Source organism: Mustela putorius, unplaced genomic scaffold (assembly GCF_011764305.1).
Source record: "Mustela putorius furo isolate JIRA1106 unplaced genomic scaffold, ASM1176430v1.1 tig00003834_pilon_pilon_pilon, whole genome shotgun sequence".
Taxonomy (NCBI): domain Eukaryota; kingdom Metazoa; phylum Chordata; class Mammalia; order Carnivora; family Mustelidae; genus Mustela; species Mustela putorius.
In genome coordinates, this window is record NW_025421987.1 from 125,678,431 (window position 1) to 125,700,924 (window position 22,494).

General features: G+C 32.8%; 1 protein-coding gene and 1 non-coding gene across 2 annotated transcripts in view; one reads left to right on the plus strand and one right to left on the minus strand.

Moving 5' to 3' along the window:
* The window catches only part of STT3B (STT3 oligosaccharyltransferase complex catalytic subunit B), a 96,222-nt gene that overhangs the window by 62,508 nt on the left and 11,220 nt on the right, over positions 1-22,494 (plus strand). The window contains exons 5-11 of the mRNA XM_004754304.3: positions 935-1,034; positions 13,603-13,701; positions 15,291-15,437; positions 16,348-16,396; positions 17,761-17,915; positions 19,890-20,101; positions 22,026-22,213. Of these exons, the coding sequence (XP_004754361.1) occupies positions 935-1,034; positions 13,603-13,701; positions 15,291-15,437; positions 16,348-16,396; positions 17,761-17,915; positions 19,890-20,101; positions 22,026-22,213 (950 nt within the window). The remainder of the gene's footprint in view (positions 1-934; positions 1,035-13,602; positions 13,702-15,290; positions 15,438-16,347; positions 16,397-17,760; positions 17,916-19,889; positions 20,102-22,025; positions 22,214-22,494) is intronic.
* LOC123394626 lies at positions 21,218-21,319 on the minus strand. Its single transcript, XR_006609379.1, has one exon. It is a non-coding gene; the product is annotated as a U6 spliceosomal RNA (small nuclear RNA).

Here is a 22,494-nt window from a genome sequence, read left to right on the forward strand (position 1 = left end):
TGTTAACATTTCTTCTAATGTGACTTGGTAAAATGGTTCCTCTAAGCTTTTAATTATTAGTGCACACCTAAAATTTTTATCTTGACAAGAGCTTATTGCCTATTGAATGTACTCAGAAAAGTAATACTCTTGGTTGAGAATAAACCTTATCTTTAGAATCTTTATTAATTTAGACCAGAACAGGGATGGCTGGCTGACTCGGTAGAGCATGTGACTCTTGATCTCAGGGTCGTGGAGTTCAAGCCCCACTTTCCACACATAGCTTACTTTAAAAAACAAAAAATTAGACCAGAACATACTCAGTTATTCTGATTAAATAGAGTATTCTGATTTTATGATATATGCTAAATATTAAAATGGAATCTTGATTTGTAATCCATTAGTAGGAAGTAATTTCTACTCGAGGTAGCACTTTTATTTTGAGTATCTCAAAACATATCCAGATTATCTGAGTGTTCCTTGTAATTCGCTTGTTGGCTGGTGCTAACATTGATTGTTCTTATTCTCAGTCAAGCTTCTTGCAATGTAATTATCAAAATGGGGGAAGTAAGATCCTTTTTTTTTCTTTTAAAAATTTATGATCTATATCCAAAGAATCTTTACCCTCATGAAAAAGACTTTTTACTACCGATTGACAAATTACAGTGTTCTTAGTGTTCTTATTTAATTTGACCAAATAGTGTTCTTATTTAATTTCTCCAGTGAACATAGAATACCATGTTGGATTTATGGGATTGTGTTATTTTAATAATCAATAAAAATAAGTAGAAAAAGGTTTTTTTAAGTTATATAAATATTTTAAGCATATCTCAAAATTGTTAAGAATCGTATTTGTCTCTTCTTTATATATTTAGATTGTCATGACAAATAAAACTTACCTATTTTTTGAAGCAAACATCTTAAATTATTTAACTTTGCATTTCTTAACTCCTAGGTCTCTGCTTGGGGTGGCTATGTGTTTATTATCAACCTTATTCCACTGCATGTATTTGTGTTGTTACTGATGCAGAGATATAGCAAGAGAGTGTACATAGGTAAGTGATTTGACTTTGAAATTTCGGCTTCTAAGAGATGTTTCATATACATTCTTTTCATTGAACAGCTATTTCTGTTTGGCCATATTACCCATAAGAAGGTAAAAATTATTTGGTGGGTTTTTGTGGTTTTTTTTTTTTTGCCTTTTTTGTATTGATAAGGTGGGTCAGCATTTTTACCCAGGTGCATTGCTACCAACTTTTCCTTGAGTTTTTCTTTTGTTTTTTGTAGAAATTAGTCTACACATACTAAATTTAATATTAGTTAGCCCAGCCTTTTTTTGGGGGGTGGGAATGGGCATTCTATAATGAAATCATTTACATATACATATTATTCAAATTTGACTTAGTCACTATGAGATTAAACATCCTCAAAATAAAAAGTTTTATAAATTTTTGAAAGCCCTTTCTGTATAATATATGGCAGTATTAGTTCATTTGGGATGCTGAAACAAAATACTACAGGCTAGGTGACATACAAACAACAGAAATTTCTCACAGTTCTGGAGACTGGGAAGTCCCAAGATTAAGGTACCAGAAGGGTCACATTCTAGTGAGGGCTCCTTTCCTGGTTCATACTTGGTACCTTTTTGCTTTGTCCTTACATGGTAGAAAGGCTGAGCTAGTTCTCTGGACCACTTTTAAAAGGGTACTATTCCATGGAGCCCACAGTACCTTTATTACCTCCCAAAAGCTACCTCGTAATACCATCATCTTGGGCATTAGTTTTAAACTTAAGAATTTGGTTGGGGGACACACTGATTCAGATAGTAGCATAGACCAAACCTTTTTTCTATGAACTTTATTTTCTCTCTGGGGTTTAAAACATGTCTTCTGAATAAGATGCTTAGTAGATGTTGTCTCATATCTTCGGGCTCATTTTCTATGACAGACAGAACTTTTATATGTAGAATTAATCAGAAAAGTTGTGGTCTGAACCCAGTGTCCTAGTAAAATAATACAATTCCATTATGGGAATGCTGTTGGTAAGCAGTAGCACAAAGATAAAAATTTATTTACTTAATTAAAGGAAAAAACAGTAGTTTGGCATGATTAAAAACTTAATCATAGAGTTACCATATAAAAGTTTTAAACAGGAGCATTGTCCCAACTTCCCTTGAGTGTTAGCTCTAGGAACTAACTAAGGGTGAGAATTAAGAAATGATCTTGTATTTGATGGATAGGATTTCTCTGGTAACTTTACAAAAGTAAGTACACAATTAATACTGCTTTAGTTGGCTCTTGAAAATATTTCTTCTTTTCAGGGGGATGAAAAATATAGTAGTTTGGGGATACTATGTATGTGTGTGAAGTTAGATTAGTGAACGCCTCAGATAACTTGATGATATTCAAACTCTGTACCTCACCTTCCTTATTCCTTAATCGCCTATTCCATTCATATAACTAAGAGTATATTAGGTGAGTTTTATGCTCTTTCATAGTTTACTTCAAAATGGATGGAAAGTATTGGTATGGAACAATCAATTCTTTCTTTATCCTGAATGTATCAAGATTTAAGTTCAATTTAACCTAATGATCCTGAAAAATAGGAAAGCATCATAAAGTATATACACAAGTTGTCCTCTCATTTTACCACATAACATTCTTTGTATTCTCTCTCCTTGTGAGCAGAAACATTTGGATAAAGAAATAATGATTGACAAATGGCAAACTCATAACCATACATTTGATTGGGTTCTCAGTATCAAATTAAATGAAGTAAAAAATGAATCGTTTGAAATAATTATGAAAAATGGTTTTCCCTTTCAGTAAATTTTTTCCATATGTCTTTAGAATATGTTGGTAAGCCAGGAAAAACTCAAGTTTGTTCACATGTGGAAAGGGGAGCACATGGAAGATAATATGGTTGTATAGGGCAGGTGTGGCACAGGAATGGAGTGGACTGGGTAGGTAAGGGAAAAGAAAAGCCTCTACTACTTGAAATTTGGGTGGGGAAGAATTGTTGTATAAAGTTAAATTTATTTTGTTAAGAAATATTTTGGACTTGGTATATGTAGCTATATTGGAATGTGAATTATACAAAACTCTGTTACAAGTAGGATTGTGATGGTTTAACAAGAAAAAAGAACACCCACATCTTATTTTGCATTTATAGAAAGACTGGTTTGCAGGTATCACATAATGCTAATGAGATGTAAAATTATTTAAACTTTGTAAAAATTTATTACACTTTTTATCAAAGAAATTACTAAAGATATGGAGACATATTTAGGGGTGTTCACTATGATGTTATTATCGTGATAATAGTTTAAATGCCCACAAGAGAAACTTTAATTTCTCTAGTGGGCATTTAAATTACACTTAAATTATAGTGTTGCCATATATGAAATATTATGGTACCATTAAAATTGGTATTTAATGATATAAGAAAATGTTAATAAAAAGTAGACAGACAGCCAGGACTACTACTGATATTTTTTTCTTCATACTTTTCTCTGATTCCAGATTTTCTCTAATGAACATGTACTAAAGTCATAATAAATGAGACTTGCTCTTTCATTTATAGAAATGTGAATTTTATCTCTGTTGGTTTATAAGGGTCTTATTAGACTAATAATTTAAGGAGAAGGAAGGAATTAATTTCTTAGTATTGATAAATGATTTTTTAAATGTCACTGAGGAGTTTGTTTACTGTCTGTTTTAGTGAAGTCATTTGGGTAAGGAGAATAACAGTCACATTTTTTGTAACAGAATTACTTTTTATATCCACAGTGTATTTTTATGGTAATATTTACTGGTGGAATCATCTTATAATGAGTTAAGTATTATAGACATACTACATACTTTAGTTCTGAACAAATTATTCTAGGATTGTAGAGTTTTTGAGTGAAGAAAGGTAATCCTGCTACTGAGTTCATTAAAATTAAAACCAGAAGGGCGCCTGGCTGGCTCGTTCCATGGAGCGTGTAACTCTTGACCTCGGGGTCGTGAATTCAAGCCCCGTATTAGGGATAGGGCTTACTTTTAAAAAACAAAACAACAAAAAAAATTTTTTTAAAGACTTTATTTATTTGACAGAGCACAAGCAGAGGGAGCAGCAGGCAGAGGGACAAGAAGCAGGCTCCCCACTGAGCAGGGAGCCTGATGCGGGACTTGATCCCAGGACCCCAAGACCATGACCCAAGCCAAAAGCAGATGCTTAACCGTCTGAGCCACCCAGGTGCCCCCCCCCTCAATTTTTTTTTCCCCCCTCGATTTCTTTGATTAAAAAGTAAAACCAGGGAAGCCCGGTGGCTCACTTCATTGGGTCATGATCCCTGGGTCCTGGGATCGAGTCCTATATCAGGCTCCTTGCATGGGGTCTGCTTCTCCCTCTGCCTCCCATTCCCCCTGGTTGTGCTCTCTCTCTCTGCAAATAAATAAAATCTTTAAAAAATAAAATAAAAAGTAAAACCAAAAATGGTAGAACCATAAATTTTAGGCATCATATTATACTTGGCATATATAAACAAAGCATACGCTAAATAACAGAAGAACTTAAAAGAAAAATTGCATGTAAAAATTCTAGGATACAAAAGCTGGAAGCACTAGAATTTAGTTTGTCTAATTTTACCCTAGGAAATGTAAGCAAATTGGTTCACTAGAGAATTAAATGTTTAATAGATACTAAGTTTTGTGCTAGCCATTAAGATGCACAGATGATCAAAAGATGGTCCTTTTCTAGGGAGCTTATATTATACAGCATAATTTCATTATTACAGAGTAATTCTAGCATATGAACAAAATGGAAATGAGGAGTTTTAACTTTTGAGTTTCAGGAAAGTCTTAACCCTGTTAGGCTTTCTAATTGACTATGTCCTTCTGAAAGTTTTAGAGGTAAATCTTGATCTTGAGAGGAGGAAATAATATGGGAAACAGACTTACAGAGAGTTTGTGATGGTGTAACTATAAATGAGAGGTGCCGTATCAGGGTAAGAGTATGAACTGCAAAGCCAAATTAACAGGATTCAATTCCTGGTCTAGTCACTTACTAGTGGTACAACTTCGGGCAGGTTACTTAATTTCTTTATGCTTTAATGTCCTCACGCAAACAAATGGAGATAATGATTCCCACTTTGCAGAATTTTAAGATTAAATGAAAAGTGCTATTTAAGTGTTTGCCTCTGCTCTTGATATTTAAATTTATGAAGGAATAACTAGACAGGAAGAAAGAGTTCCAGAGGCTGAGAGGTGATTATAAAGACTGAGGCTATCTAAAGATTTTTTTTTTTTTTAAGTGTAAATACACTTCCACTACAGCTATTTCTGATTATGAGAAAAATAACAGAGAAATAACATTGGTGTGTTAGATAAAATACCAAATAGCAACTAAAACACATTAATAGAGTGGTATGCTTATTTTTATTTATAATTTTAAAATTTAAGATAATATTGTATGTAACTGAGAAAGTCAAATATTACTACAAAGCTTATAAGCAAAATCAGGGGTTTTTCCACGTTTTCTTTAATTGGCTCACTCCCTAAATTCTTAAGTTGAGACAACCACTTTCAGTTCTTTCAGTTGTTTCTTTGGGTTTTTACCACTAATAAGCTTCTCAGGATTCTGGTCATCAGTCCAACATGTGGGGGTGGTTTTCCCACACCATCAAACAGTTCTCTGATACTAGCTGAATATCATAACACTCAACTCAATTCTGATACTATCTATCCTTAGGTAGCGTCAGATGTCACAGGTTAAGGGTTTAGTCCCACAAGACTAGCCACTCTGCTTTATATGCCAGTCACAAGTCCAGGTTGTTACTTGTGCTTTTGACCATATGGCTGTAAATCATAGGTTCCCATGATCCCCTCCATGGTTTGATTAATTTACCAGGGTAATTATAAGATTGCAGATTTATTATAAAAGGACGTAATTCAGGAACAGCCAGATGGAAGAGATGTATTGGGCCAGGTATGGGGAATGCCAGGCATTCCACTTTCCCCAGATCTCCACTTATTCAACCTGAAGTTTTTAGAACCCTGTCCTTTTGAAGTTTTATGGAGGCTTCATTACATAGTCATGATTGATTAAACCATTGGCCATTTGAATTTACTCTTTAACCTTTCACCCATACCTGGAGGTCAAGGGGTTGGGATTGAAATTCTGATCCACTAATGATGTGGTTGGTTCCCTTTGACAGCCAGCCTTTATTCTTAGGTGAGATGCAAAAGTCATCCAGTAACATAATAAAAAACACCTTAATCATTCTCATCACTGAGGAAATTCCAGGTGTTTTGGGGCTCTGTGCCAGGAGCATTGGATCAAGACCAAGTATATATTTCTTATAAAACATAGCAGCACAACTTGAAACTCCTATTTCTTGATTTTTATTTTCCAATTTTAGATGCTATCTGTTGATCATCTATTATTTCTGCCCATAGATTTAGCTGCCATCCATTAATTTCTACTTAGACACAAATATACTTTTCTATCTCTGCTCCTGAATGCGTTCTTGTTAAAAATAAAGCTGATGTCTGCTATAGGAAAGACTACCAATTTTATTTTTTTAAATATGTAGAATTCTTTGTTTTGGTAATGTCCTTTGAAAAACACTATGACAGGCTTTAATTTTGTTGGCTTGAGATCAGAAACACCTCCCATTTGTTCATATGAAGTTTAATAGGTGAAGAATTTATGATATTGACTCTTTGTTATTTGTACTAATACTTACCTTTATTAACATTTCCCATTCTAAAGCCTTGGGTTGTCTGCTGGAAAGAGGAATTAGGAGTATTGTGAATTAACAAAAACTACAGGGCAATAGCATACTGAGGTAGATGCATGAGGGTAATTGATGAAATAGAAGAGAAGTGACATTCCTCGTCTTGCACATAACATCTATTGTCTTGCAAAGTAATTTTCCCAAGAAATCAGAGTTACCTTCATTTTACAGTTAAATAAATGAAAACCCAGAAAAGAAAAAAATTATACCTAACAAAGAATAGCTTTTTCTAAAATGATGTTTCTAAATCAGCTGAGAATTTGAAAAACAACATAAGAATTATATTTCTTATACAGAAATGTATTTTTTTTAATTGCCAATACCATTTTATGGGCTAGAAATGCTAAATAGCAAGGTGGTATCCTTGCCTTTTGTGCTGATACTCAGTTATAGGTAATAGAATGTCTTTAAAAACCTACTCTAAATAGTAACTTATTACAAAATGACTCCTAAAAGGGATTCAGTATATAAATAAACTAAAATCATTTTGATAGTTTAGATCTGAGATATTGAAATAATAAAAGGTTATACATTTTTATATTTGTGGCTGATAAATTTTTACCACATGAAAGATTACATTTATAGCCTATAAATAGATTTTTATAAGGATTGAATATGTCCATATAACACTAAAGCATAATTTTCCCATGCTATCTAGAATGTTCAATTTATCAGTGATTTTTTTTATCTTGCATTAATTGATTTGCCTCTCTTCTTTATTGTACCTTCAAGGGAACATAAGCCAAGAGCAGACAGACAAATAGGGACTATCATAATTGCCCCATCCCCCTAAATTTTTATATGAAGTTTTCATTTTAAAGTTAGAAATTGCAATATTAGTTCCATAAAGTGAGTTTTCCAGATGACTGTCCTGTACTAGGCATTGAAACTAATTATTGGAGGAAAGAAATGGGAAAATTCTTCTTAGACTAGTATATAATACTTAAGGATTCCTTTTACAACTTTCTCAGTGGGTACTTTAAAGTTTATTTGGGGGGAAAATTTTATACCTACATGTGCACTTGAAGATGCTTCTGCCATCCATATTGTTAACATGACTCATTATTTAGTTTTCAAAGGATTAGTCTTTTACTGTCTTCTTGTTTTAAGACCTAGGATATATAGAACAAGAGTCTTACCTATGATTTAGCTGTAATTATTAGCTTAATCCAAAAAGTTTCTTCAGTGAATAGAAACAATAAATGTTCATATTCTACAAACTGTACGGAAGCAGTAAATCATTTCATACTCTTATCTAGAAGAATAGATACTAGATTTCCTTTAAGGATCTGTTCTTACTGAATTTTGTTTCATAGTCCAGAAAATTTTTGTTTGTGTAGTATAAATTTACAGAGTCTTAGTCATATTAGTTAAATAAATTTAGAAACCTAGTTAGTGATAGTAATTGACATTATGAAAAGCTACATTAAGAAGAACTTAAATTGCTTAGTTTTTTAGTAATAACATTGAATCTGCATGGTTTAAATTCTTTATTTTACTTAGTTTATGAGTGAATTAAGGTTACTGATATTTGTCTATTACTGCTTCTTTGCATATTAAGTTTAGTAACTAATCTTAGCTTTAAAGGAGTTAATTATTTATCTAGGAACATTATCTGATACTTTTATGTAAAAATTATATATATTTCATGAGTTCTTCATATAGTCTTTAAACACACACTTTATATTTTAATGTACTTAGGGAACTTATTAACCATTGGCAGAAGTTAAATGAGTAATGTTTTCACATGACAGAAATAAAACTCAAATTCAGATATATGTTTGTTTATTTTCTCCTGTACTATCCTTGGTGTTATTTTAGGTATCAGTATGAAATACATATGCTATTCTTAAAAGTTATATTGGGTGTCTCTCTGTCAAGTGTTTTGAACAAGTCATTGCTGCTTTTTGCAAATCATTCTTATAAAGTATCTGTTTCAAAGGTTCATTCTCGGGGCGCCTGAGTGGTTCAGTCAGTTAAGCTTCTGCCTTCAGTTCAGGTCATTAATTGCAGGGTCCTGGGATCAAGCCCCATGTCAGGCTCCCTGCTCAGTTGGGAGCCTGCTCTTCCCTCTCCCTCTCTCTCCTGGCTCCGCTGGTGCTCTCACTCACTCTCTCAATCTCTAATGTCTGTCTCTATCGCAAATAAATAAAATCTTAAAAAAAAAAAAAAGAAAGAAAAACAACTACAAAGATCCATTCTCTACATAATTAATGATGAGCAGCATCTTTGGAAAAGAGAAATTATTTTCCTTATTATATATGTCTGTTCATCATTAAGAATTCATATTTTTATGTTTTTTTTTCAGTTCTGAGCTTTAATTCGTATCTCGTAAGTTTCTTACCATTCTTCATCCTGCTTATTTACCCAGGATTCACAGTAATTAAGTAATAAAATATCTTTATTAAAAGGCTTCAATAGTTTTATAGTGCTTTAATCATATTTGTTAATAAAGCAAAATTGGTTGGATTCTCAAATATTTCCCCATGGTGTTTCTTTTGGTTAATACTGTTTTGGTTGAGAGAGAAGCAGAATGGCAAAGGAATATTTAGTTAGACCTTTCCATTAAATATCAAACAGGAAATGAGGGAACTCAGAAATGCTAAGGTGATTTAATGGTGGATCATAGTTATTGGAAATCCAATATTCACGAAAGCTTTTCCAACTTTAAATAAAAGGAAGTACAACAGTATTTTATAAGTCTAAAGAGTACCATTGACTTAAGTCTTTGCTTTGTTAGGGAGATGGTACTTAAAGGTTAGTTGGGGAACAACAGGGTCTTCTTGAAAACTTAAAATTTTAATGGAGCTTGAATCAGAAGTTTCAGTACCTTTGTTTGATAGAACAACTCATCTGTGTGCCTTAAGTAGTTTTCTATATAATTTTGTCCCTATCCCATACATACCCTTAGATAAAGAATAAAGTATTTTAACAGTAAAAGATTTTTAGGCTCTGTTTAAAAGATTAGCATTTGACCCAAGTCAGAGAGATTTTCTTTGACTGGAAATAATCAAACAGAATAGTTTGACCTATGACCTAATGACCATTTTTTCTGGAATTCTTCGAGCACATTGGGAATATCATATGCAGTAGTGAATGCCAGTAACTGTGCTTCCACAGGATGGCAGTGTGGTAACATTTTCATGATGTAATAAATGATTTACAACATTATTGGCATTGTGCATTTTCTTAGAGTTCACTACTTTGATGGTATGCTTTGTTCTTCTGGTTCGAAGGGTAAGAGAAGTAGATTAGCATGGGTGGATAGAAAGTTGTGATAGATATGGATAGTAAGTTATTTGGACAAGTTTCCTTAGAAAGTTCATGGGAAGAATTAGTGGGGAATGATTGCTATCTGTGGGTTTGTGTTGTTGTGGTCTTCTAAGAACATTAGAGGATGATAGAGATGGTGTCCACTGTCTTTTCACTGCTGATGGCAAGAAGGGGTCTCTCCCTCCTTGAAGTTTTTATAGAGCCAGGGTTTTTTCATTGATGTGCTTCATTGTATTATAGTTATGTACATCTCTGATTTTCCCAATTAGATACCTAACTCTTAGAGGATGGAGTTGATCTTAATATAGAATGCCTTGACCATAATGACATAAAGTTTTATATTTTAATGAACTAATTAGGTAATTTTTAAACACAGTGTTAGATGCTATTGTACAAAGTATCTATTGTACAAAGCAACAAAATATGTTTTCACTTTAGTGAAAATTTTATTTATTTTTAAGAATTGAGAGTCACTTCAGTATTTCTTTCTACCGAAGTATATCTAGTTCTTCTATGTCTTAAAACATGGCTTTGTAAATGGAACTTAAAATGAGGTACAGAAATGTGTATTTAATTTTACAGAGCCAAGGAGAAGGACAATATTAAACAATTTGAGTTTGTGATATTTTATATTACCTGGCAAGTAATCCTGACTTTTTTTTAATGGAAGTACTTGTCTTTTTAATAAAAAATTCTGTGAGGAGGAACATATATCCCACTATGTAAACATCACAGGATTAGTGATCCAACAAATACAAAAATAGAGAAAACATGAATCCAGTTCTCTTAGAAAATGCTGCTCTTTGGATTATTGTATATATCATTTACCAGCTTTGTATCACTGGTGCATATCTAATATAGATAAAGGCATTCAAAGGCAAAATATTGTTGAACTTATCTCCTTCTATTTATTCAGTTTTATTTGGCATTAACCAATGTTTACAAAGTGATACAAATAAAAGTCCCACCTGGTCTTTTGATGTTTTCTGAGATTGAGGTTCTTTTTCTTGAACAACTCCATCACTCTTATTAAATAGCTTGAATTCTAGTGTATCTTGTATCTATATGAAGAGTTTTTTTTCTTTACCAATGACAGTGTCTGTGGATTTGCATAAAACCACTGAGTTGAGACTATTATGAGGTTTATTCTTCTTTTTGAAAAGTCTGGAAATGAACTTGAGCAGATCCCTGAGAGGAAACTTGGATAGTTCCCAAGCATGAGGTTGCTTATGCTTTTACATTGCCAAGCATAGTAATAGTCCAGTTTGAAGAGAGAGAGTATGAATTTGGATATGTTTATGTGTGCTCACCATACCTTTTAGTAATTATTTCTGGAAAATGTGACTTAAAGAAGTAAATGGGCTTTCTACTTTTTTTTTTGTTCCTAAAACAAAAAACATACTACCCTGCAAATTAAAACCATAGAGACAAATGAAGATTTGTGTTTATCTGCACTGGGATAGGGGGAATGGGGAGCACCTGCTTAATGAGTGTGGGGGTTTTTTGGGGGGTGATGAGAACATTTTGGGACTAGAGAGCCGTTTGTGTATGTACTAAATACCTCTAAAATACTCACTTTTAAATGATTGTACATAAATATCACCTCAAGTTTTTTAAAAAGATTTTATTTTTTTATTCATCATGTGCCATTTATCATATTTAATCCAGATTCTGTGATAGTATTAAAACATTCAGTGTTCATTAGTGTTTATAAGAAAGAGAAGTCTAGCCTAAGAGGTGAAGATGTTATTCGGACATAAGTAGACTTAACTATAATTAAAATATGTAAATGACATAAGGTTTTCCCAGGCCTGGCCTTTCTAGTTGTGCCTTTGTGTGTTCAGTATTTGTCTAAGGTTTGATTTCTCAGTAGTAAGTGTCTAATAAAAGGCCTGTTGGTCATAGAATCTTAGGTTATTATTGTTGGGTAGGGGTGATCGACAAATCTTTTTGTCCATACCCCTCATTCTGTAGTGAGAAAATTGAAAATTTTTTAAGTAGTTGTTCAAGATCAAGATCACTTATTACCATTTTTTTCTGATTCTGCCCCAGTGACTCTGCCATGGCCTATACACAGCACTGATAGAAACATGCTGATAAAAAACAAACAAATAAATAAATAAAAATTTAAAAAAAGAAACATGCTGATACTAGAAATCCCATTAACCAAATTGATTGACAGTTTAAGTCACTTAATATAGAAATTCTGGTTCACTTACCTTTTGTGCATTTGTGTTCAGGTACCTCACTGAGGGTAATTCCTTCCATCATTAATATCCCTGGAATGTGCATTATTAGGTGGACTACTTTTGTAGTCTCCTCTAGACAACCAGTTCTCCATTATCTTGAGCGTATTGGAAACTTTTTTCACATACACTGGTCCTTCCTATTAAATGTACTTGAGCTTCTTACCTTTTCCTAACACTATAGTCATCTCTTATCATACAGATTGGGAGACAGCTTAACATCTGAACCATTAGCCCATGGTTTACCTTCCATAAATGGGTTTCTTTTGAAACCAAGTAAACATTCTTTCTCAGCTAAATTGGAGGAAAGAGAAGTGTATGCTGAATGCTGAATAGTGTAGAATTTGGATACACTTTTAACAGTTCTCTTCCGAACTACACCTGCAGTCTTTTTTCCTAATAGAATAGTTTATTTGCCAAGAGCTATGGACTATGTTTCATAAAATGATGTAAATAAGCTTCCATTATAAATAGAATAATTTTCATATTGACTTACTTCAATTGGGTTTTATCTTCATTTCTAAATAACTTCCGATTATAATGATTCCCAATTCTAACTTCTCTGTAATGAACTTAATCAAAATAGTGATCTGCGAACACCTAAATGCAAAACAAGTTATTATACAAATTCTAATCCCTCCCCATTTCCCTACATTTATGTTGATATAAGCCAAGAATATTATAGTATGCTCAATGCCAAGAGCAAATGGTTTTCCTTTATTAGACCCTAGTAAATTCAGAAACTAGTCTGTTCAATGGCTTGACTTTTATATACTTAGTCCTTTTCTTCTTCTATGACAGAAAACTTAGTGGACAGACATGGGAGGGTTTTTTTGTTTCTCACTGAGAGGTACTGTACAAAGTGTTAGACTATAAAAAGGATGTGGAAAACTTGAGAGTTTTGAGATGATAGCAGCTACTTGTATATGATGAGGATCAGTATTCTTTAGGTCATGCTTCAGAGTAATGCCAGTAGGAATAGCTTTTAATTAGTTATATAGCTTCTGAGGTATGTCAGTTATTATTGATAGATTGAAAACTTGATTCCATTTTAGGAAAAGGAAAGCAGCACCAGTCTCCTAAACTGTTCTAAATGATATTTTGCAAAGAAAAGTACTTTAAAGATTGGTAGAAAGAATTTTCATGATTTATAATATGCAGTTAACTAGCAATTATATATCAAATAGAGCAGTCATTTCAAGATTCTGTTCTTAAAATAAGGTTCATTAAAACTTTGCTAAAAATATGAGCTATTTGTATACATTTATGTTTGAAGTACTTAATGGTAGTAGTAAATTATCCTTGTTTCCTATTTTGTCTTTATAGCATATAGCACTTTCTACATTGTGGGTTTAATATTATCCATGCAGATACCCTTTGTGGGATTCCAGCCAATCAGGACAAGTGAACACATGGCAGCTGCTGGTATGAAAAAATATCTGTTTTTCTTTTTCTAAAGAATATATGAATGCGTAACCAGCCAATCTTCAAGGGAATTGTTATTTTCATTTTTGTTTTTAATTTTCATCTTACTGGTTTTAAAACATTGCCGCTATAAAATATGAAGTCTTAGCTTTTTTTTTTTTTTTTTTTTTTTTTTTTTTTTTACTTTCTGATACTGTGTTCCCAAATGTGCCCATTTTCCCAGCTACTGTTGTTTTGAAAAGGGAAAATATTCCTTTTTACACAATCCATGTTATTTGCAAACACTAAATAACATACGCTTGGATTAAGCAAATATTAAACAGTGTATCTGTACACTGAGTTTCTGCATTTCAGCAAATTTAGATGGAACATTTTATTTTTATGTCCCTTTCATCTCCCTAAAATATTTTATCTACTAACTGAAATTAATGGCTTTTATATTGATTATGAAATAATACAATTCCTTTCCATATGAGTAGACTATTTTGCCATTATTAGTCTAGATCACAATTAACAAGATAATGGGAGACCTTTGAATAAAACTTTAACAGAGATTCTTAACACAAGATCCATGACACCCACAGGAAGTCTGCAGGTAGTAATTTTATTTGTAGCATTTTATATTAGTATATATAACTCTGATATGGTATTCCATAACTACTATCAGATTCTAAGTTAGAATCTTGAACTCGCCCCACAAAAAAGTTAAGAACTCGCACCTTACTATTACATAGCACTTTATGAATACTTTTACTTACATTTCTAATTTGATATTATAAAATTACCAAGTGATTTTATATGCGAGAAATGTATATCCAGTTTTGAGTAATGTGTATAAAGATACACAGTCACCTAAAAACTTCAGTTGTATGGGTTATTATATTTTTGTTTATATTATGTTTGTTATATGGGTTATTATATTTTCTAAAGTTTAAATCTTTGATTATCCTTATTCATTCTAAAATGGTTAAAATTCTAAAAAACAAATTTTTAAAAGAAAAATCAGTATGCCATATGGATTTGGGATTCTCTCATGTCTTCTAGTTTTACACCTAGTGCTTTTGTATCATGTTTGGTATATTTTAACAAAAAATACTTTTTGCTGTTACTGCTCTAATTTAGCATTCACCCTTATAGTCAATAATTTAGAGTCTTATATAAGTGTGTAACTAAGATCACATCCTATCACTCAATCATAAAGAGTAACTATCAGGATTCTCCTGATACAAGTCATTTGTATCCTTGAGTAAATCTTAGGTCTCTTCTTGTAATGACAGTTCTACTTTTTTTATCCCTAGAAACCAGAAAACAGATCACTAAAATATGGGACAAGGGAAGAATATAATGTGATAAATAGGATGTAGTTATTGAAATGAGATTTTTTCATATCTGGTCCATATGTGGGGATTCTGATCATTTTTAAAAATATATGGTAATTTCTTTGACAAAGGAAATGTTGGTTAGATGAAATCACTAGTCTTTGATAGGTTTGGTACAGGGTATTCGAAGAAGCTCTTTAAATTAACCTTTTTAAGTATCTTTGGAAAAGTACTTTATTGATTATTTATATTGCCCTTTTCTTTAATTAGGTGTGTTTGCATTGCTGCAAGCTTATGCTTTCTTGCAGTATCTGAGAGACCGATTAACAAAACAAGAGTTCCAGACCCTTTTCTTTTTGGGTGTGTCACTAGCTGCAGGTGCTGTGTTCCTTAGTGTCATCTATTTGACTTATACAGGTAGGTGTCATCACCTGTAGATTGTGAATCTTGTCTTTAGATTATTCAAAAAGGTAATTATTTTACAAATTTGGTACATTTTCTTTTTATCCTACTAGGTTAAATACTGTGGTTGTATTCCTTACAAACAATATGAAAATAATAATCAGAGGCTCTAAAATCTGAATAGCACTACAAATTGTGATATTTTTTTTAACCGTATCTTAATTTTAGTTTTTCAGTCCCAAATAAATATACTTTCAAGCATCCTTCTCTTGATAGTTGAATAGCCCCAAAGTATATAAAATTCAGTTTCCATAGTTACCTACGATAAGCTTGCCCTACTCTGTATGCATACACTCTTTCTCTTTCCAACTTTTAAACACTCAACCAAATCAGTTTCCATCTGCGTCTAGATTCCAACTGACTTTCTAATCCTGACTTCAATAGTGTCTGGAAACAAATCAGATTACTCTCTAAAGGTCAAATTAATATACTAGCCTAGCTCAGAATCAAGGATTAATTGGCAAGAGTGAAGGCAAGAATGTTTAAAATCATTTTTGCACTTTATTTAAATTTGGCATACTGGATTAGATAATTTAGACATCTTTCCCCTTTGTAAATTATCAAATGTTATCTTAATGTCTTAGCTTTATTTTACTAGTGAACTGGAAGTTTAAAGAAGAATGGGAAAACTTCCTATAATTTTATCTGTCAACTTGTATTTCTCTGGAAATGTGATCTCCATAGATACTTGTTTTAATGTGATTACTAACCTTACTTTATCTGACTGCCAGGTGTATGAAATATGTTGTCACCTACAAAAGAAAACTGAAATTCTTTTAATAGTAATTTACATTAGTTCCATAACAGTCAGTTAACATAAACAATAAAAAGGCAGATTGATTTCCTCTACATTTTTCCTTCCAAGGTTACATTGCACCATGGAGTGGCAGGTTTTACTCATTGTGGGACACTGGGTAAGTGCAGATAAGTTATTTGTCCTAATATTATTTTAAAATACCTTTTTCCTCTGTTGCTACATTATAGTATCTCTGTCAGTACTTGGGCAACATTTCTGAAGTACCTAGCATATGCTAGTTTAATAAATGTTGAATCATCCTTTGGAATTTATCTTTGTTTAAAATTTCTGTTTAGAGTGCACCTGTAGTATGATACATGTAAGTCATACCTTTCTGTTCTACATGGTCAGCTCCTTATTTTAGTTCTCTTTGTCAAAACACTGCAGGTAACATTTGTGCCCTTTTAATAATTGATTTTTAACCATTCTGTCTTTTAGTAGTACTTAATTTTTAATTCGTAAGGTTCTGTGTTATAAACACATAGTTTTTCTGTAGTTTTTCTAATGCCACATTATCTAAGTTCCTTGATATTTTTAGTCTATCAAATACATTAGAGGATATTGTGCATTTTTAAAGAGTGCTACTGTAAAATGAAATGATTAAAAATTTTAGTTTTAAATGAGACAACTAGTTCAATAAAACTTTTGTCCCTAAATGTTTTCCTGACGATAAGAATGTAATCTGTTGATGACAGTTTATCTCTCTTGCCTCTTCCCACTGTTTTTCTTCTTTGTTACTCCCTATGTGGCCCAGTAAACCTGCCAATAAACAACTTACTGATTGGGCCTGCTTGGTGTGATACCAAAAAGGCTCATGCCCAGGTCTAATTAAGAGTATAAGCGGTTTATGTATAAATGACTGAAGCTAGCATTTAGACACATATTTCAAGAGATCAGCCTGTGGATCACCAAAAAGTTTGAGGAAGAACCCTGGTCATAGACAGTTATTCTTATTAGGTTAAATAATTAGGTCAAATTTTTTAAGTCTTTCTTATTTAATTGACTATTTTGGAACCTCAGGGTATTTCAGGAACAATTTCTTCTCTCCTTTTGGTTTCCCTCACCTGCTTTTGTGCCATCTTGTTAAGAAAGGTATTGTGGTAATACAGTATCTTACAGGATAAGGTATTTCTGCTAGTAATAAGTCTAAAAGATATGAAACTTGTTGATAACAAACGTAGGAAATGCTAATCAAAACTGCAGAAATTTCCTATTTGAACAAAGCTTTTGTATTAAAAGTCAGAGCCAGCACTTCTATAACTGGCTTTTAGATAAGTCTTCCAATTTTAGGAGGGGCATATTGGTTTTTGGTTCACCAGTGTGGACCAGATTTATTTCCATCTGTAGGTTACATTGGAATATACTTTTAAGCAAGAAGGGATGGGTGATAGGAACCATATTTACAGTCAAAGGAAATTTCTTCATCTAAAAGAGACTCCTGTTTTATTTAATTTTAAACAATATTAACTTTTTAAATGCCAGGTATGCAAAAATACACATTCCAATTATTGCATCAGTGTCTGAACATCAACCTACGACTTGGGTATCTTTCTTCTTTGATCTACATATTCTTGTGTGTACCTTCCCAGCAGGCCTATGGTTCTGCATTAAAAATATCAACGATGAAAGAGTATTTGGTAAGAGATTTTTAATAAATACTTTGATTTGGAACAATTACTTTCTTTATTGAGATTATCACTTTAAAGTTTTATTTTTCTTTGCTTGAGTCTATGCATATTCAAGATAAATTTCCTCTCATTTTGTGGAAGTGTTTTGTGAAGAAAAATTCAGTTTGTTTGTTTTATATATACTCATCAAAGTACTTTAAATTAACTTAGAGCAGTTACATAAAATTTTCATTTAACTGAGTATGTTTTCTGAGAGATTAATGTTACTTATAGTATGTGACTGAGAATTGGAAATTATAACTCTTTTGACAACATAGTCTTTATTTTCTGAATTAGATATGTTTAAGTAGGAGGAAGTTCACAGCAGCATCCATTGTCCAAATTTCAGTGTAAAGTCGTTTTGTAATGGAGTAGGAATCACTTTTAAGTTAACATCCTTTTCACTGATAAATTTATTTCCAACTAAGAAGGTGGTATTTTCAAACTATTTTAAAGCCAGATGTTTAAAATTTGACCTTCAAGATATAAGTAGACAAAATAAGCAGAAACTAAAGCCCTTTACATGAATAAATCATCACAAGAAGTATCTGTTTAAATCTGAAACTTTATAAAGATTTGTAACGTACACACTTGAACTTGTACAAGTATGATGTTTGAACCATGAGTGACACTCAGGTTACTATTCCAGAGTAAAGTCAGGAGAGAAAAATAGCACTTGCATGAGTTATGACCAAGGATGACATTAATTTTTGTCCTGTTTATATAGATCAGTGACTTTGGATAAGGTCTTATTAATATTCTGTCACTCAGAAGAACTTAAGTTTAAACATTTTCCCCCCTTATTAGTCAGCAGTCCCAGTCCCAGGTATATATCCAAGAGAAGTAAGTGTGTATATCCAACAAAGGACACGTTTAAGAATGTGCATAGCAACTTTATCCATTATAGTCCATTATAGCCCCTAATTAGAAACATTCCAAAGATTATCAGCAGTAGAATAGATAAATAATTTCTGATGTACAGTGTAATATATGACAACATTTAATAAAAGAATAGCATGGGTAAATAAACTAGTACAAAAAGAACTTTTTTATATAATTTCAAGAAGTTCAAGAATAAAGAAAAACGAATTAGTGCTTTAGAAGTTCAAATAGTGATTACCTTTTTTTATAGGGAGGAGGAAGGACAGCTATTAACTGGGAAGAGGCATGTGGGTTCCTTCTAAGGGAGATACACAAATGTTCTATATTTTGATATGGATAGTAATTACATAGGTGTGCACATATGTTAAAAATTCAATAAGCTGTACACTTACAAATACAGTATAATAAAATCTATGGTTAGAAAAAAATTTAGTTTCAAATGATATAAGAGCTCTGATGACCATTGAAAGTCATACAGTCTTTAGCCAGAATTGGTGGAGGCTTCCCTGTGGTTAGCACATTATCTAGAAAGCTTTGACTGTTAAAAACTATTTTCAGAAAAAGATTTTTTTTTAAGTATCTTGGCAGTAACTTTGTAAGTTCCTCCTTTGGTTAATAAATTATATTATTTTCATCTCATTCCTACTTTAAAGCAGGCTTTATGCCAGATACTTGCATTGGCTTTTTATAGATTATTTGTTTTTGTAAACTTACTGTGCCTAATAATCTAATTCACCAAATATGTTTTCATCTCTTAGCTATGGATTTTCAAATATGTGATGCTATTGACAAATACTAAATTGTCATCTTTCCCATAATAATTAAATTTGAATCATGATACATTAACCTAAAACTGTTGATACGTAGTGTTTAGTCAAGTTGCCTTATAATTTCTGAGTATGACTATTAAATCAATTGGTCTGTATTATCAATTTAAAAACAGTTAGCTCTTTATGAGATATTTGTTTCTTTTTAGCTTTGGTTTATAATGTAGTGTTAAATACTGAGTTCAGTTTTCTGTAGACATTTTCTGAAGTGTTATAAGAGAACTTGTCTTTGCAGTTGCTCTGTATGCAATCAGTGCTGTCTATTTTGCTGGAGTGATGGTGCGTTTGATGCTGACTTTGACTCCGGTCGTCTGTATGCTATCTGCAATTGCCTTCTCGAATGTGTTTGAGCACTATTTGGGGGATGACATGAAAAGGGAAAACCCACCTGTGGAAGACAGCAGTGATGAGGATGATAAAAGAAACCCAGGAAATTTGTATGATAAGGTGGGAATCTAAATATAAGGGCTTTAAAATTTTTATGTGCTTGGGGCGCCTGGGTGGCTCAGTGGGTTAGGCCGCTGCCTTCAGCTCGGGTCATGATCTCAGGGTCCTGGGATCGAGTCCCGCATCGGGCTCTCTGCTCGGCGGGGAGCCTGCTTCCGTCTCTCTCTCTCTGCCTGCCTCTCCGACTGCTTGTGATTTCTCTCTGTCAAATAAATAAAATAATAAAAATAAAAAATAAAAATAAATAAATAAAATTTTTATGTGCTTTATTTTTCTACAATGGCAAGAACTATACATATTTAAAAAAATGATTAAATAAGGATTTAGACAACCTGTGAAATTTCTAATTGGTCTCTACTATTTGTGTCACTATTTGGGTCCTGTTTGGTCTTTTGGTCTTTTAGCTTAGAAGAAGAAAATACAATGTAATCAGAGAAGGAATTCTCTTTTCGTAATTGGTCAGGTTTTATCTGAAACCCCTCCACTTTTGAGAGTAAAACATTCTGCTCTCCTTAGTTACACAAAATTTAGCACTATAAACCCTTCCAAAATGATGTGTACAAGCATTAATTCTTTAGGTCCATATTCAGTGTCAACTTTTTAAATATTTGTTTGATTGAAAAGTAAAATAAAGGGAATAAATAACTTTAGAGAAAAAAAAAAAGAAGAAGAAGCCTCTTGAGCACCTGGGTGACTCAATTGGTTAAATGTCTGACTCTTGATTTTGGCTTGGGTTGTGAGATAGAGCCCTCCATCAGTCTCCACACTAAGCATGAAGCCCGCTTAAGATTCTCTCTCCCTCTAGCCCCTGCCTCATGCCCCCAGCTTGCACAAGTATGTACACATACTCTATCTTGTTCTCTTTAAAAAAAAAAAAAAAAAAAAAGCCTCTAGTTTGTTAGTAACAGATGGCTGTCCAGTATAATGTAATTTACTTTTAACCTTTCACGTACCTTTCACGTAACAGCAGGATTATATTTGGTGCAGGTGTAGAAACAACTTGTAAGGGCACTTGTCTTTTTGTTTGTTTATTTGTTTTGTTTTGTTTTGTTTTGTTTTTTGTTTAGTCCCATGTTACTTATTTCCATGAGAGTGGCAAAAAAGAACCTTTTATGAAAAAATATGGAACGTTTCAATTTGCATGTCATCCTTGTCCAGGGACCATGTTAACCTTCACTATTTGAGTATTCACTAGGTTTTTAAATACCAAAAAGGAATGAAACTTCCCAGTATAAGTATTAACTTTGAAGTTCTTTCTTTCCTTATTATAGGTCCAATAGAATTCATGCGGATTTGTGTTAATAAAGCACATTCTGCTTTTGCGGTGGTTATGTTTTGTGTTTTTTTTTAAACTGGCTTTGCAATCTGACTCCTTTGGGATTTTGTTGTTTGCAAAAATGTAATCTTAACAGGATTGTAATCTTAACCAAATAACAAGCCTGTTATTTTGAGGCTTTGGTAATTGGAAGATTACAATAATGCAGATTTTTCCTGTGCTAAAATTACTATAAGTCTAAATTATAGGTGGACATTGCCATTTTCAGGATGATAAATTCAGATTTTAAAAGAAAAGGTTGCCAGAATGAGGCCAAAATAACCAGTTATCTCTTTTGTCTTTGTTTTGTTTTTTTCCCCTTTGTATTTAAGGGCACCTGGGTTCAAAAGCTTTATACTAGAGGTATTTTACTTTGTGATCAGCTCCTGAATTGGGTATAGTCCCAGAAATCCTTCTCATTCACTTTTGACTTTAAAATCTACCTTGATAATTTTTAGAAAACATTATATCACTCACACAAGACTATCTGATGGTTATACATTTTCCTTCTCAGTGAATTAAATTGATTTAACATTCTCTCAACATTTTCCCTGAATGCCTTAATGACACAAGTCAAATTATTAGTCTAATCAGTTTTTCTATGTTCAGGCAGGTAAAGTGAGGAAACATGTAACTGAACAGGAAAAAACTGAAGAAGGATTAGGTCCTAATATAAAAAGCATTGTCACCATGTTGATGCTGATGCTATTAATGATGTTTGCAGTCCACTGTACCTGGGTCACAAGCAATGCCTACTCCAGTCCAAGTGTGGTCCTGGCGTCCTATAATCATGATGGGTAAGAAAGTAAATTGGCAGAGCACCTGGGTGGCTCAGTCAGTTAAGCATCTGCCTGCAGCTTTTGTTATGATCCTGGGATCCTGGGAGTGAGCCCAGCATCGGGTTGGGCTCCCTGCTCAGTGGGAAGTCTGTTTCTCCCTCTCCCGATGCCTTTCCCTCTGCTTGTGCTCTCTCACTCTCTCTTTTTCAAATAAAAAAAGAAAAAGAAAATAACTTGGCTATAAAGGGATTTTTTTTTTAACCTATCCTTTTTTTCTATCTCAAAAGATAGAATTCAAA